Source organism: Nycticebus coucang, chromosome 7 (genome assembly GCF_027406575.1).
Source record: "Nycticebus coucang isolate mNycCou1 chromosome 7, mNycCou1.pri, whole genome shotgun sequence".
Classification (NCBI taxonomy): Eukaryota; Metazoa; Chordata; class Mammalia; order Primates; family Lorisidae; genus Nycticebus; species Nycticebus coucang.
The window spans coordinates 94,106,734-94,123,405 of record NC_069786.1 but is presented as its reverse complement, the minus strand read 5'-3'; the positions used below and the strand labels follow the sequence as shown (position 1 = coordinate 94,123,405).

The window sequence follows — 16,672 nt, the reverse complement described above, 5'->3', positions numbered from 1 at the left end:
CTTCCTCTGGGGATAGAGCAGCGAGTTTGGGGTGTTGCTAAATTTTATTCATACTGCTTCACAGAAACTACAAATGAAAAATCTTCCTCATCCAGACCCAAAGGAGCTAGACTTGCTTCATTCCTAGCCTGGGTTTTCCCATCCTGCTTGCTTTATGTTTCACTATTACATGTCACTGCACAATAACTTCTCTGCTCTGTTCTTTGGGTTGAATGCCAAGTGGAGCTGCCAAGCCCAGGTTTTCAGTTTATTCAAAATTAATTGTAATTTATTTTGGCATACACTGTAGTTTTCATTATCACCACTTAAATGCTTCATTTACTGTAAAACTTGCATTTGCTAATATATATGTCATGTCATAAATATCCACTCATGCATATTAGCAACAGCCTTCCAATGCAGCACCAGTGCTTGTAAACTGGGCATTTATTGTTCCAAACCTAAGCATGAATGCCCTTTCAGGAGCTAGAGAAAAGGAACTTGGTTGCCCTTGGACATGTTTGGATTCTATAGTTGGCTAGAAATAGAAAACATAAATAAATGAACCAGTGGAGGGCAAAAAGTTGGTGGAGATGCCCACAGTTTATGAAATCGTTCTTAAAGGCTTGAGGCAGGAATACTATTTGAAAAACTGTTGAATTATCTGCTGCCATGTACTGGGGGATTGATTCTGGGTGAGTGCTCACTGCTTCTCCCATAGGTCAATGTTAGATGGTCAATGTTAGCCATAATAAGAAGTACATCATACATCATGACCCAGTGCACACGTTCACATACATTTGTTTTATGTATATATGTAAGATGGAGATTAAAATTCCATAAAATCATATTTGCTTTTATACTGTGTGTGATGCATTCTGATAGCTTCTCTTCTATTTAATTAGAAAAAACCCTGCTGACTGTATCCCATGCAACTGATTTCACAATTCAGTATGGGTTATGATCCACATTTGAAAAGCATTCCTCATAGTTATAGAATGCAATTATATTTATTATATGTAAAATACAAAGGGTGAAAAAAATACGCATTTTAAGAAATGAAAAAAACTATATTAAAATTGTAATACTCAATATATGCCAATAAAAAAAGATGAATACAAGTCATGTCAAGAACCTCTTGTAATTTCAGAAGTCAAACATGACTTGAGTATTACAGTTTTTTCCATTCTTAAAATGTGTATACAGTTTTTTGACCCCCTCTGTGTATATACATATAATTATATAATAATAAGGTCAGATGTACCATTCTGGATCCCATAGTGATGCACATTATTAATTCGGCAAACATTTAGTGAGCATCCACTCTGTGCCAGGCCCTATGCTATTCACTTGGGAAGAGTGAGGGTGGTAGAGAGGATGGGGGTCGGGGGCGGGGGACACATATACTTCATCTGTTAAGGGCTGGTAAAGGAATCCGGATGATGCAGAATTGTTCTGGCAGACAAAGGGCGATTAGGATCTCATTCCTGGATAAGTGAGATGCTAAACTGGCAAGGAGGCTGGGAGGAGTATGGTAGGAGTCGAGCTAGCTAAGTCACTTCTTCACTGCGAGAGTTTATGGAAGAGGGGCAATTTGTTGCCTTATTCACTGATGCCTAGGTAGAAGTTTTAAAAAAGTAATATTCTCTAATGGATTCCCTGGGAGAGAGTAGGTTTGCTGGATGGCCTTGGAAGTACTGTGGATATCCTCAGTGAAAATCAGTGGTACCTATTTCTTTTGAGTTGGGATGAAAATTGCTGAGATATAAATTGCACGAAAACCATTAACAACTTTGCCTTAAAAAACTTAACTGCATTTTTTTTTTCTGTCCCTTATGCTGAGAAGTAAGACTATCTTAGGAAATGCCCATGAAAATTCAGAAGAACTTGAAAGAGCCAGGGAGCTGAAGGAAAAGGAAGCTGCACTGTAAGTTTCTTCTCAGCCTCAGACCAGGTGCCATTTCTCACTCTTCGTCAGCGTCTCTGGTTACCACGTTGCCTGCCTTAGTATTCCGGAATTTCATTTGGGATCTTGAGGAAATGATACGGGCTTGCCTCTAAAGGCAAAGAAACTATTCTTTTCATACATCCTTCAATTCTGCTGTGTTCACCTGGGGAACTTCATAAGAGTGTAAGCTTCCCTCCAGCCACCACCATGACTGGTTTTTAGGGCCAGATTTCCTAAATATCATTTCTGACTCTGCCATGTGTCATGAGCCTAGGGGACAAGTTGGCCTCCTCCGAGGGCCTTAGGTTCTGCTTTTATAACCTAAGGTAACTAGTTAGCCAATTCTGTAAAGAAAAGTCTTGAGTCTTTGGTGTGAAATACCCCATTTGTACTTTCCCCTTGCCTCCCACCCCACATATATGTCAATTTACAAACGGCCTCCTGCCCCTGTAAACAGCCACTCCTGGGCCACCTCATCCCTTCTACCTCTCTCTGGCTACTGATAGGGACATAGCTGTTCTTGTGATGGGGCTGGAGGGCCTGCCGTTACCCGGGGGTTGATAAACAGTGAAGCTCTGAGAGTCCTTTCTGCACTGCGAGTCCCAGTAAGGAGCTTACACTGCCCACCAGGGTGCCTGGCACATAGTCAGCATTCAGTAACTTGAATAAATGAACAAAGAAAGGAACTGGTGTCCACACTTTGTACCCTGTTCCCATGGGACCCAGTGGACCTAGTGTCCTGCCAGTTTGCAGGCACATACTTCTTGGCTTGTTTATTCCCTGTCCTGATTGTCAGAGGAACCAGCTTCTCTGTCCTCCAAATGCTTGTGTTCACTCCAGGGTTTCTCACCTCCTGTGGGGCTCCTCCCATGTCCAGCTCTTGTGGTAGGGTGTAGGCAGAGAGTGAGGCCCCGGTGTAGTTTGTGGGACATAACTGTGACTGTAATTGGAGTGGGGAGAGGAAACACAGCTATGAGAAAGGTAAAATGACCAAGATTTTGCTTCAGTACTCCAAAATTTAAACTAATGGTATTATGGTATTAAAAGTCTGCAGAATTTTAAGCCACCTCAGCAAATTATTCTTTCTCCAGTGAACTGCAAGCTTGCCCTGAGCCAGATCAGCCCTCTTCCAGCTGACGGAGAGAAGGGAGAAAGGGAGGCAGAGGAGGAACAGGGAACCAGTCCTGAGAGCTCTTTTTTTGCAAAGGGAGGCCACTCCCTGGTCCAAGTACACTGTTGACCTAATGTGCATCTGTTGGTTTTGCTTCTTAAGTGCCGAAATCGCTAGTCAGGATACTGAGAGGAGAAAAGATAAGCATCCCCACTTAAAACATGGAATTCATTTTTCTGAGAAACAATATGGAGAATATCCAGATTCTGCAGTGCTGTTGTCATTATCATAGTGATGTTGATTGTGTAGTGCAGCTATATTCGATGGGTTTCTACAAATTACAAATGCAACTGAGTTTTGGAATATAACCCATGCAGAAGTTGGAGACTGTGTGTCCTCTGGAATGTTATTCCTATTGAATGATTTCATTTAAAAATACCAATTCAAAAAATAAAAAAAAAAAATACCAATTCAGTTTCATGTGAGGCACACCTGGGACGCTTTAATTACCAAAATGAAAAAGGACTTCTTCCTTATAAGGCACAGATGGCTGAAGACTGCATGATAGCAGGACTCTGCTGTAGTTTGACTTATTATGAAGCATTTTATGGGTACATCATGTGACATGTAGCTGTTTAGTTAAAAAAAATTATGAGTTTCATCTGTTCTTCTTGAAATGGATATCTGTTTTAACCATCTCTATGTGTGGTTTATTTATTTATTCCTCTTGCCTTCTATATGTACCCAAAGATAAGCGAATACCATGTAAAAGTTTTTGAGTAAACTATAGAAATTTTCTATTGAAAGGTCTCATATAAAGTATAGCTCTATACTTTGAATTTTTAAATTATGATTTCCGTATGAAATTGAATCGGCTTGAAGCTTACACTGCCCACCATGGTGCCTGTTACAGGGATGTGTTTGGCCCAGTGTCATAGAAATAAGACTGAAATTATGAAGCTTTTCTCTCTGCCTAGTAATTCCCTCTTATACCACCAAGATTGGGCCATTTGCAATAGGCCCTGAACATAGTTCATTAAATCCCTGAATGTTTGTGTCCTAGAGTTTTGAGCTCTTCAGCAAAGGTAGAGCCATGTTCTTTCCATTAACCTTTTCCAAAGAAAGTGGCTTTATCAGAAAAATTACAACTCTCTCTGAAAGACTTTTAAAGTTTTCTTTTTGGTCTATATTCCTTATGGAACAATTTAAACTCTTTCTTCATATAAGGTTACAAAATGAATTCTTTATTTTAAAAAATGTTAACCCTTTCCTTTAATCATTTTACTATATAGGTTTTTCTGGGGTTCTTTATTTTTTACTCTGTTTAACTTCCGTTTTCTAACCTTTTGATTTTATAGTAAGGTTAAAAATAAACTCCTCCCTATTAAAGTTTGTCCTGTCACAATGTCTGACAATTTATTACATTTGAGACTTTGTTTTTTGAACATGGAGCTCTAAAACTTACTCTTCAATAGTCTTGATGACAGATATGTTCTATCATTTAAGTTGAGAAAAAGCAAAAATATTAATTGCCCTCTTGTTCCTAAAGCTTTTCATGAATTCTAGAATGGCTATTTCAAGCACAAATAAAGATAGCCTCTGAGCACACACACACCTTTGAACACATAAAACTTCATTGCTGCAGGATTTTAAAAGAAACGCTGAAATTCAAAGTGCTTCCTGGAACATTCATAATAGGAGGATTTACATTAATTATCCCTTTTGGTCCCAAGATGTTTCTAAAATAACACCTCCTCTTTATACTTACAGATGTCTAGAATTTCTTCTTCAAAATGATGCAAATCCATCTATCCGGGACAAAGAAGGTTACAATAGCATACATTATGCTGCCGCCTATGGGCACAGACAATGTCTGGAATTGGTGAGTCATTTTGTCCTCTCTCTGTCTCTCTCTATCACACACACACACACATACACACACACACACACCTGGTGACATGGTGACGTTCTGGTATTAAACTCTCAACAAATGCTCTCACTGCCTAATTAAGTCACCAGTAGAAATCACTTGAAGATATTCCATGGTAAGTGATTAACTTGTTATTCACGATGTGTAGATCTCATTATTCCATTTCTATCCTTCCTAATCTCAGAACTGACTGACAGTTGACTCTGTTCCACTTGACTGTAATTTGAATTGGGAATGTTAAATCTGTATATGGACATACTTTGTATTTTACAGATAATTAGGATGTATCGAAAAGCTCAGTATGTATTTGTAAACTTAGCACTTCATTAATAACTGAATAACAGTATTGTAGGATGACTTACATAACTTTTAGGTGTATGGGTTTGTCATGGCCCTACATTTGTAATTTAGGGGAAGAAATTGGAAAGGGCACCACAGCAGAATTTATTTGAGTTTCTGGTATTAAACTCTAGTTTAATACCAAACATTTCAAACCTCTAGTGTGACCAAGAGACACTTGGCAGTTTGGAGCCTGAAATTCCTCTGTTAGTCACAAAACACGAGCTCAGAGGCCCACAGAGACCGGAAGTATAAAGTAAATGAATGAATGAGCTTTGATATAGAACAGTAGGGAGTGATGGGGATTGCAGCAGAAAGAAAGCATGTTCTGTCTAAAGGGAGAAATAGCTGGTCAGCTCCAGGTGGTTGAGACCAGGTTTTGCATACCCAGGGTTGCTAGATCTCTAGGATTTCAAGAGAAGCTAGAAATTCTTGCTTTGAGAAGAACTTTTCTATTTTGAAAACACTAGGTGGTCCAAGGAAAGTGGTTTTGTGGCTGCCTCTTGCCTGCATGCCACCATTTACCATCCCTTGAGTATCACCCTCAGTTCAGCTTTGCCACGACACATAGGTTTCCCAGACTCACTGTCTCTGGTCCAAGGATGGGGACCTGCTTTCCTGACTGGACACCAGCTCTGCTCCATGTCCCTTGAAAAAGAGAAGTCCTGCTTTTCAGAGTTATACAGAGTTGTGTTGGGGGAAACCCTTGTACTATATTGGCTACACAATCTGTTGAGAAAAGTCACGAGGTAGAAAACCAGAGAGGGATGGGGTCGGCGCCTACGTGGAAATGATGGCACATGGCCCGGATCTTTACCTATGACTCTGCTGCTGGCTTAAGTGCTCTTGCTTAGGTTCAGTCTTATATATTTATTCTAACTATGAATGTTGAAAATTCTCATGAAGGTCACACCCAGTTTGGAAATAAAAGGATGCTTATTCTAGTATTGTTTTTCACTGGATTTTTTTTGTGAATTGTATGTACGTTCACCATTCTTGAAGACTTGTAAGACTTCTTTCCTGAAATTCTTGTGAATGCTAAAGATTTCCTTGATTGATCTAGGGGGTAGATAATACTTTTTTTTTGTTCTTTTTTTTTTTTTTTGCAGTTTTTGGCCAGGGCCGGGTTTGAACCTGCCACCTCCAATGTATGGGGCTGGTGCCCTATTCCTTTGAGCCACAGGTGCTGCCCCATAACACTTTTTTTGTCCTCTAGTTCTGATTCCATCCTAGCTTCTCTTTCAGTTACCATGGCTGTATAACAAAATCACCCCAAAAGTTAGGGCCTTAAAACAACAATAATCATTTATTATCTTTTATTGTTTATTTGGATCAGGAATTTGGAGAGGCTTAGCTGAGTAGTTCTGATAAGGTATCCCAGGAGATCACAATCAGACCATGGTTGGGGCCATCATAATCTCTAGGACTTCTTCATTCATCTGTCAGTCACCTGGACTGGAAGACTGAAATAGTGGACGTTCTTTGCGCCTCTTTCTCCCTCTCCCTTTCTACCTCTATGTGTTTTTGTCATGTGGTTTTCTCCAGAATGGCACTTCCAGCATAGCTGTCTATCTTTCATGGTGGCTTACAGGGGTCCAAAGGCATCTTTCCTGGGAGAGAGTAGAAAAGAGACAGAGACAGATGGTATCGCTTTCTAGGATCTATCTTTGAAAGTCACGCAGGGTCACTTCTGCTGCATTTACTCATTAAGGCATCCCCAAAATACATGCAGGCCAGGTAGTCTTCACCTTTTAAAGGGTGGTGTGTCAAAGAATTTGTGGATGTATTTTAAAACTACTCAGTGCTGTATGAAGATTTAGGAAGCCAGTGATTTCATGGCCTCTTAGTATGTTGAGAAGATGTAGCCTTCTTTCCACAAGAAGGCTTTGCAAATTCTGTTCGTTAGAATTACTCCTTTGATTAGAACAATAATTTCCCAGTGTAATTCATGAAGAGATTGTTATTTTTGGCAATTATAAGATATTCAAAAGCAAATAGGGAGGGGTATTAATTGATAGTAATTTGCAACGTCAGTTGAACAGGACAAGATTATCAATACAAATTGGTAGAAGTGTCACCATGTTTGCTTTTAAGAAAGACCTTCAGTGGTTCATTTATAAAATAGGTGGGATGCAAATTCTCCTTTCTTTTTCCTGAATGATTATAGTTGGACAGAAAGTTTTATGTATTCCCATTTTGGAATACATCTTAAAATTCTTCTTGGATGTGGTTTGCATTATTCAGAGATTCTAAGCAGGCTGTAAACACTCTTATACCCTCCAGTCAAAATAAGACACAACCCTGAAAAGAATCCTGGACTCTCCCCTAAGAGTGGAATCACAAAACCAGCCCCTTGTAGGCATCTTATCCCCACTGCCAGCTCTTCCAACTCTGAACGGATTGGTCAGATGACAGATGAGATGAAAGTATTCTGGAAGGAAGAGAGAGGAATAGGACCTGTCTTTGATACAAGCATTAAGTGAAGAATTGAGTTTTAGGGGGAAGAGGCGGTACCTTTTCTAATTTATGTCTCTCCTTCTATAGGAACCCAATACCTTCACATTCCTTAAAACTACCATTTCTTTGGGTATTAGCTGTTAGGAAAGCAAGCCAATTAGCAGTCTACACGAAGAGGTGAATTCCTAACACTCTCTCATGCTGCTGCGCCAGTCTTCTTTCGTACAACACAAACACCCACTTTTCCCAGGAGTCATCCTTTTAGCGAATTGGCCCTGCATGCTTAGGGCTAGAGTTATGCCAATGAAAAGACACGCACCGGGTGGGTCTGGATAGCTTATTTCAGCCTCCAAGTAGAAATGGTACAGGGAGACCTTTCTTTACTCCACAGTGCCAGGCTGTGCTCCCAGCCTCTGGAAGGAGCAGAGAAAGCAAAGGAGGGGCTTTGTCCTTTGAGACTTGGAGTAGGATCAAAAAGGGTGGGCGGCCATCAGCGCCAGCTGATTTGTGAGGTTGATGAGATGTATCTTGGTCCCTTCTCCCATCTAGATGAGCAATTACTCTGATTATACATATCATTAAATATAGATCATTAAATTTGATGTATATTTTATTTGACTCTGTGTTTGCGTGGTCTGTATTTACTTAGCATTCATGGTTTGTAGCTCCTGTCTGTGATCACAGGTTTAGAATTTATAGACTCTACCCTGTGTTCAGTCTATTTTCATACAGTCAAAAAGGAACAGGAGTATTTTAGTTGTTTGAATTTTACTTCCCTTATACAGACTTATGTTGAATTAGTGCCATGAGAAAAGAAAAACTTCTAAAAAGTAGTGTGCACCCATTAGCCTGGGTAGAATGGCCAAGGTTCAGAGTTCTGCCAAGTCTACCTACCTTGCCAGTGTTCCTAGAGGATCTTGATCAAAGACGTATGAGCTATGTGTGCAAGCAGGAATCTACCCCCAGGCGTATGCTAGGAGCTGTGATCAGTCATATTCAATTAGGCTCAAAATATCAAAGCAGTGTGGGAAGACTTGACTGATAAAGCGTCTTATGTCTGAATAAAATGTATGTTTGAGTGAAGGGAGGGAGTTGGCAAAGGAGAGCTCTAAGCTTCCCTTTCCTCCATCTGAAATGCATTCTTACCGACTCTGAAGAGAAAAATCAGAGAATCATGCCCCTATTTGGAATTTTTGAGTTTATATTGGCTTGCTGTTTTTCTTTTACCATATTGAAGATTTGTCCGTGAACATAAATATCTTTGTGGCTTTGTTATTGAAACGGAAAAATGTGTGTGCCAATGTAATTACATAAATTGCCTACAGAAATTCAGAGAGATTGAAAACTCTAGGGCTGTGATTGAATTCAGTCCAAGATTTTACCTTGCCAAATCCCTTGGAACCTGCTTCCTCAGAACCTTCTCTTCTTTTCCCTGTTATGAGCTAACTTGAGTTTCAACTGTGAGAGCTAGTAGGGGTGACAAGTGCCCCTGCGTGTCTATTCTATTCCGGGATTCTTTGAAGGCAGACAGAACTCGGCTATGCCTTGAGCAACTCAGGCTAACATTAGGCTGCCTTCCAACAAAATCCTCAGTGTTTTAGGTTGTTTCTTGTATTTATCATAGAACTTCAGGAAACCATTACAACCTGATTCTATAACTACATGTATCTTTGTAAGATGCACTTACATTGGCAATGTCTAAGCAAGCTTCTAAAGACTAAGCAAGCAGGATACAGAAAAGGAGTTAAAAAAAAAAAAAAGGAGAACTACTGAGTGGTCATCTGAGGACAAGAAGATGAAAAAAACCAGTGAACTTCAACCCCAGCCCCATACAAGTCTCTTATGACTTTTTTTTTTGTTCCCAGAGGTGTTGCTAAAAGATGAACTTAGGGAGTACATGACCTCCCAGCAGGCAGACTTCCAAAGGGCAGTGTTCTCTGGAAACTTCAACAATGCTGGTCTTGTTTTTTCTTTTATGTAATTCAGTTGGAGAGAAACATGAAATCTCTTGAGGCACTCTCATCAAGGTAGAGGGTGAGCATAGATATTTTGATGCCACTGGCATCCTCTCACTGCTGTGTATATAAAAAGCACAAACCTGGGCGGTGCCTGTGGCTCAGTCGGTGGGGCGCCGGCCCCATATGCGGAGGGTGGCGGGTTCAAACCCGGCCCCGGCCAAACTGCAACCAAAAAATAGCCAGGCGTTGTGGCGGGCGCCTGTAGTCCCAGCTACTCGGGAGGCTGAGGCAGGAGAATCGCCTAAGCCCAGGAGTTGGAGGTTGCTGTGAGCTGTGTGAGGCCACGGCACTCTACCGAGGGCCATAAAGTGAGACTCTGTCTCTACAAAAAAAAAAAAAAAAAAGCACAAACCTTTGAATCAGAATTTAGACATAAATCTATATTCAGAACAATGGAATAGAGAATATTTTATGACAAAATGTTCCATTTATTTCTTTGTAATGTGACAGAAGAAAACTCTTTTGGCTTTACCATGAATGAATTTGGCAATTGGTAAAAGAACCATTTAATGGGATATATTAAAATAGACAATTTCAGTTTTACCTTCGATCAGGGCCCAGATACAGCGGAGTCATTGCCCCCACATTTCAAAGTGAGACATGAGTGTTTCAACCCATGGTCTTCTTACTCATATCTAAAGTGAGAGTTGGAAAGAACGAGAGTTAGAGGTTAAAGAGAAAGTTTCTTGGGAGCTGGCTCTGCTGTGACTTTTACCACCCCCATGACAGTGGAGAAAGGGTGCTTTCTGCTGAACCCAAGCCCTAAATGAAGGAAGCCTCAAGGAGACTGACTGCTTGGATATCCGATTTTTGTCCCACACAATTTGGAGGGGATGACAGACTGACATGTGATTTATGTGAAGACTGAATGGCTCTGACCAGATCTTGATTGCCAGGCAGTTAAATAAAAAGAAGACCATGTTTGAGAATTTACTCAAATGTGAGCCAAGGGGCAGAGCTAGTCTAGGGTTCTGGATCCTGCTCAAGAGGGCTGCCTAGAAGAGCAGGGAGACCGGAATGCCTAGGGTAGAGGGGGCCATGCTACTTCTAAGCTACCAGCAGAGGGATACATTCACCCAGACAGAGGGAAGTGCAAGTGAGAGGCCCCAGTGAGGAGGGCTGGTGCAGAACCTAACTCAGCACCAGGACAGGAAAGGTTTTCAACAATTGATCCAGTCAGAGGCTTTCACCCCAAAGGGTGCCATTCAGTAAGACCACGTCCCTGCTCCCCACGTGTCCTCCTTTCTCTGTCCCCTTCCAACCTGGAGGGGCCAGAGGCAGCTGATGAGACAGGAGGAGAAGCCCAAGGCTGCAGGACAGAGAAGTCAGCCCCCACCTGCACCTGCTGTGGTCTTTGGAGGAAGGCAGGGAGAAGCTTCAGTGTTAAATAGCATTCAGAGTTTGTGATGATCACACTGGAGTAGATACATTAATTACTGACATGAAGTTATGTTTGTAAAGAAAGTGCCCAGAGAACTTTTTATTGTTTATTGGAGATTTTACCTGGAGTGATAGGAAAAGAAGTAACTTATAAAGGAGACTGGACCTAGAGTAGGGTAAAAGAGAATAAGGTGATTGATTATAGACATTAGCAAAAACTGAAAGAATAAATAGAGAAGTCCACAATTATATTTGGAGACTTTAGCACCTTTTTCTCAACAACTTCCAGACAGTTGGACAGAAAATCATCAAGCATATAGAAAAACTTAGTAACACCATCAACCAAGAAGATCAAATCAGCATTTATAGACCACTCCACCCAACAATGCAGAAAACATATTTCTTTCAACTGCCCATGAAACATTCCCCAAGACAGAGAATATGCTGAAACATAAAATAAAATTCAAAAAATGCAAAGAATCAAGATCATATAGAGTGTGTTCTCTAACCACAATGGAATAAAACTAGAAATCAGTAACAGAAAGATACCAGGAAAGTCACCAACACTGGGAAATTAAAAAAAAAAAAAAAGACTTATAAATAATTCATGGATTAAAGGGAAATTCTCAGGGGAAATTTAAAAAAATACATTGAACTGAATGAAAATGGAAATACAACCAATTAAAGTGGAGGACTCAGTGAAATTAGTGCTGAAAAAGAAATAGATAGCTCTAAATGCTTACATTAGGAAAGAAGAAATGTCTTAAGTCAACAATCTGTTAAAACAAACTGGTATGGCTATACTTGTATGTTACATTTTAGCAATTAGAAGGAATGATTATGGATACATGCAACAATCTGGATGAATCTCCAGTCAAAAAGGTTACGTGCGGTATGATTCCATTTATCTAAAAGTTACTGAAGTGGTGAAATTATAGAATGAAAATAGATTAGTGGTTGCCACTTAGAGAGTAAGGGAGAAGTGGGAAATGTAAATGAGTGTGGCTATGTGGCAGTGGAAATGTTCTCTATCTTGACTTCATTCAGGTATCAGTACCTCTGTACCAATATGGTGGTCATGAGACTGAACTATAGTTTTATAAGATGTGACCATTGGGGGAAAACTGGGTAAAATACAAGATCTTTCTATATTATTTCTTGTAATTGTGTGTGAATCTACAATTACTTCAAAATGAAGTTTAATTTAAAAAATACATATATCTAAGGAAAAATTAATCTCTTTAGAAGAAAATGGATATCTTGGTAAAGGAGTTGACTAGCCCTTAGCTATCCGTGTTACTTTAATGAAGACCCGCAGTGGAAGTCCAGCTGGAAAACAGAATCGGCCACTCCAAATGTTCTATCCCTGCCATTAGATGGTGAGCTCTGTGAGGAGAGAGACATCCCCTCACCTCATCTGAAAAGCAGTCAAGCAGAGTGCTGCAGTGTGCAGGAAATGGAGCCACATCAAATTCAGATTTTGCCTCGTACTAACTTTGTGATCTTGGTGACCTCTCTGTGCCTTAGTTTCCTCACTGGTAAAATGTGCATAATGATAGTATCTACCTCACAGCATTGTTAGGAGAGTTCAGTAAATCTGAACTCTTAAGTTGAGAGTTCCACATCAGAACCACCTTATCTAAAAAAATCAATGCATGTCACTCCACTGCAGAGTTTAGCACATAGTAAACCATTCACTCAATGCCTTTGCTTCCCTAACACGTCTGTTAAGTGTTTGTTTTCCGAAGCTGGTTAATATGAAGATGTAACTGTGTAGCTTAGAATATATAATTTAACTTTCACTCATTTCATGTTTTGATGATAAGTTGATTTGCATTCCCTAAACATACACCGTAGCAATTGGAAGAAGCATTAGGACAACTGAGGGGATGAAGCTGGCTTTGGGTTACACATTGTCTCTGAATAAGCCCCTGGTTCATTTATCTCCGCATGTCACCTAAGTTATCTTTAACCACTACCACCTTGAATACTAAATTGTTCAACATTTAAACTGCACTAGTTCTTAGAAAGACCACCTTATCTAAAAAAATTAATGCATGTCACTCCACTGCAGAGTTTGGCCCATTCAGGAGTCTCATAGCCTCAGAACTCATGGTACTTTGATCAAAGAAATATGGTCATCAGATCCTCTTTCCTTAAAAGAATCAATTCTTCAAACAAACCAAAGCAAATCCCTAATTTGTCTTTCAAAGTTTTTTCTTATGGGGGAGAAGTTTAACAACCAAGGTTATTGTCTTTAGTAAAATCATAATAAGGAATATTTATGGTAAACATGTTGGTCTGGGCCCTGTGTCTACATAATCTAATTCTCACTACAGCACTGTGAATTACTTCCTGCTATTATCCATATTTCACAGATGGACATTGCAATGAAATTAAGTAACTTCTTTTAGATTATATAACTAGTGTAGTTTAGTGCTAGGATTCAAACCTATCTCACTCTAAATTCCACGCTTTTATTTTTTAATACTTTATTTATTTATTTTTGATTTATTTTTGAGACAGATTTGACACTGTCACCCTCGGTACAGTGCCGTGGCATAATAGCTCACAACAACCTGAAACTCTTAGACTCTAGTGAATCTCTTGCCTCAGCCTCCCCAATAGGTGGGACTACAGGTGTCCACCACAATGCCTGGCTATTTTTAGAGACAAGGTCTTGCTTTTGCTCAAGTTGGTCTTGAACTCCTGAACTCAAGCAATCCATCTACCTCGACTTTCCAGAGTACTGGGATTACAGGTAAGAGCCACTGTGCCTGGCCAATTCCAAGCTTTTAACTATTGTGCTGTACTATCTGGAGGACTGGCAGTCTCCAGACTTCTGAAAGACAAAGCTGTCTCAGGGCATCTGAATTCCACATCAGCCAAGACAGTGACACTTAGTCAGGACACCGTCGAGAGGAGTGGTGCTCAGGCTTTCTCACGTGGAAGCAGGAGAACCTCCAGTAACACCACCCGCAGTTATGCCCATGTCATCCATGCTTTTGACAGCTTTGCATGACTAGCAATCTGCATTTTCTTTTTCTCTCTGGAGAGTGGAACAACCCTATGGCATTTCCTACTTGGTGAGGGTAAAACGGCCCCAGCTACAGCTCTCAAGTGCATCCCACTGAAATCTGCAGCGCTTTCACCCACATTCTCATAAAAGCACTCTTCCTTGGAAAGCTAGTGCCTTCTCTTACACTAGCTACCTCAGGATGGCTTCCCCCGGAATCTCTGTTCAGCATCTTTGTAACAGCTGCTGTCAGCCTGGCATCACTCTCCTTGCGATAATAGCTGCCAGGGATGAGTGCTTTCAGCTAGAGGGAGGAAAGTGACTTCCCAGCAAGATGGTTTCTCCAAAGATGCCTTATCCTTGGCAGTTGCTAAGACTCCTCACTGGTGAAGTCTAGACCAGGTCCCTGTAATGATCATTTCCATTCTCGATCCTCATTCAGTTACAGAAAATGTAGAGGCCTCCAGTCAGAAAAAGAGCTCACTCACAGAAACACCTCTGCTTCCGGGTCTTGGGGTTATAGTGCTCACAAAGAACAAAGGAGTCTTGCTAAGATTCCAGAGACAGGTAGCAGCCTGGCCATTTGTAACAGCTGAAGGAATATCCAGAAAAACAAAATCCCTCAACAATAACGGAGGTTTATTTTTTCATATGGGCAGATCCTCACAACCTGAGAATTATAATATCAGAAATTAGCACTTGGAAAACTAGTCTTGTTAATATTAAACAATAAAATTGGTCACTGGGAAGGCAATTTGGTAAATTTTAGAGTCACAATTTCATAGCATTTTTTTAGGAAAAATTTATAATTTTCCAAACACATGATTCGTTTCACACAAAAAGTTATTGCTCCAATTCCATAAAGTTTTTTATTTTTTTTTGAGACAGAGTCTCACTATGTTGCCCTTAGTAGAGTGCCATGGTGTCACAGCTCACAGCACCTCAAATTCTTGGGCTTAAGCAATTGTCTTGCCTCAGCCTCCCAAGTAGCTGGGACTGCAGGCGCCCACCACAACGCTTGGCTATTTTTTTGGTGTAGTTGTCATTGTTGTTTTTAGCAGGCCTGGGCTGGGTTCAAACCCTGCAGCCCTGGTGTATGCAGTCGGCACCCTAACCACTGAGCTACGGTGCTGAGTCAGATTTTTTCTTTTTTTTTTTTTTCAGTGTATATCAGTCTTTTCTTTCTTATTTTTTTTTTATTTTTGTCTCAAATCCCACCCATTGATGTAAGACAAAATGTAGTAGGAAATAAACCCAAAGCAACCATTTCAGACAAAGCACTATATGTTTGGTGCCATTCTTTCTTTCTTTCTTTTTTTTTTTTCAGGTTTTTTTTTTTTTTTTTTTTTTATTGTTGGGGATTCATTGAGGGTGCAATAAGCCAGGTTACACTGATTGCAATTGTTAGGTAAAGTCCCTCTTGCAATCATGTCTTGCCCCCATAAAGTGTGACACACACCAAGGCCCCACCCCCTCCCTCCGTCCCTCTTTCTGCTTTCCCCCCCCAACCTTAATTGTCATTAATTGTCCTCATATCAAAATTGAGTACATAGGATTCATGCTTCTCCATTCTTGTGATGCTTTACTAAGAATAATGTCTTCCACTTCCATCCAGGTTAATATGAAGGATGTGAAGTCTCCATTTTTTTTAATGGCTGAATAGTATTCAATGGTATACATATACCACAGCTTGTTAATCCATCCCTGGGTTGGTGGGTATTTAGGCTGTTTCCACATTTTGGTGATTGTAAATTGAGCTGCAATAAACAGTCTAATACAAGTGTCCTTATGATAAAAGGATTTCTTTCCTTCTGGGTAGATGCCCAGTAATGGGATTGCAGAATCAAATGAGAGGTCTAGCTTGAGTGCTTTGAGGTTTCTCCATACTTCCTTCCAGAAAGGTTGTACTAGTTTGCAGTCCCACCAGCAGTGTAAAAGTGTTCCCTTCCCTCCGCATCCACGCCAGCATCTGCAGTTTTGAGATTTTGTGATGTGGGCCATTCTCACTGGGGTTAGATGATATCTCAGGGTTGTTTTGATTTGCATTTCTCTACTATAAAGAGATGATGAACATTTTTTCATGTGTTTGTTAGCCATTCGTCTGTCATCTTTAGAGAAGGTTCTATTCATGTCTCTTGCCCATTGATATAAGGGATTGTTGGCTTTTTTCATGTGGATTAATTTGAGTTCTCTATAGATCCTAGTTATCAAGCTTTTGTCTGATTGAAAATATGCAAATGTCCTTTCCCATTGTGTAGGTTGTCTCTTTGCTTTGGTTATTGTCTCCTTAGCTGTACAGAAGCTTTTCAGTTTAAAGAAGTCCCATTTGTTTATTTTTGTTGTTGTTGCAATTGCCATGGCAGTCTTCTTCATGAAGTCTTTCCCCAGGCCGATATCTTCCAGTGTTTTTCCTATGCTTTCTTTGAGGATTTTTATTGTTTCGTGCCTTAAATTTAAGTCCTTTATCCATTTTGAATCAATTTTTGTGAGTGGG

The 16,672-nt window shown here is 40.2% G+C and overlaps 1 protein-coding gene across 4 annotated transcripts in view; it reads left to right on the top strand.

The window, feature by feature from the left end:
• Nucleotides 1–16,672, top strand: part of ANKRD44 (ankyrin repeat domain 44) — a 359,761-nt gene that overhangs the window by 279,361 nt on the left and 63,728 nt on the right. For all 4 annotated transcript variants that reach the window (XM_053598403.1, XM_053598401.1, XM_053598400.1 and 1 more), the window contains exons 15-16: nt 1,826–1,906; nt 4,809–4,920. In XM_053598403.1, the coding sequence (XP_053454378.1) occupies nt 1,826–1,906; nt 4,809–4,920 (193 nt within the window). The remainder of the gene's footprint in view (nt 1–1,825; nt 1,907–4,808; nt 4,921–16,672) is intronic.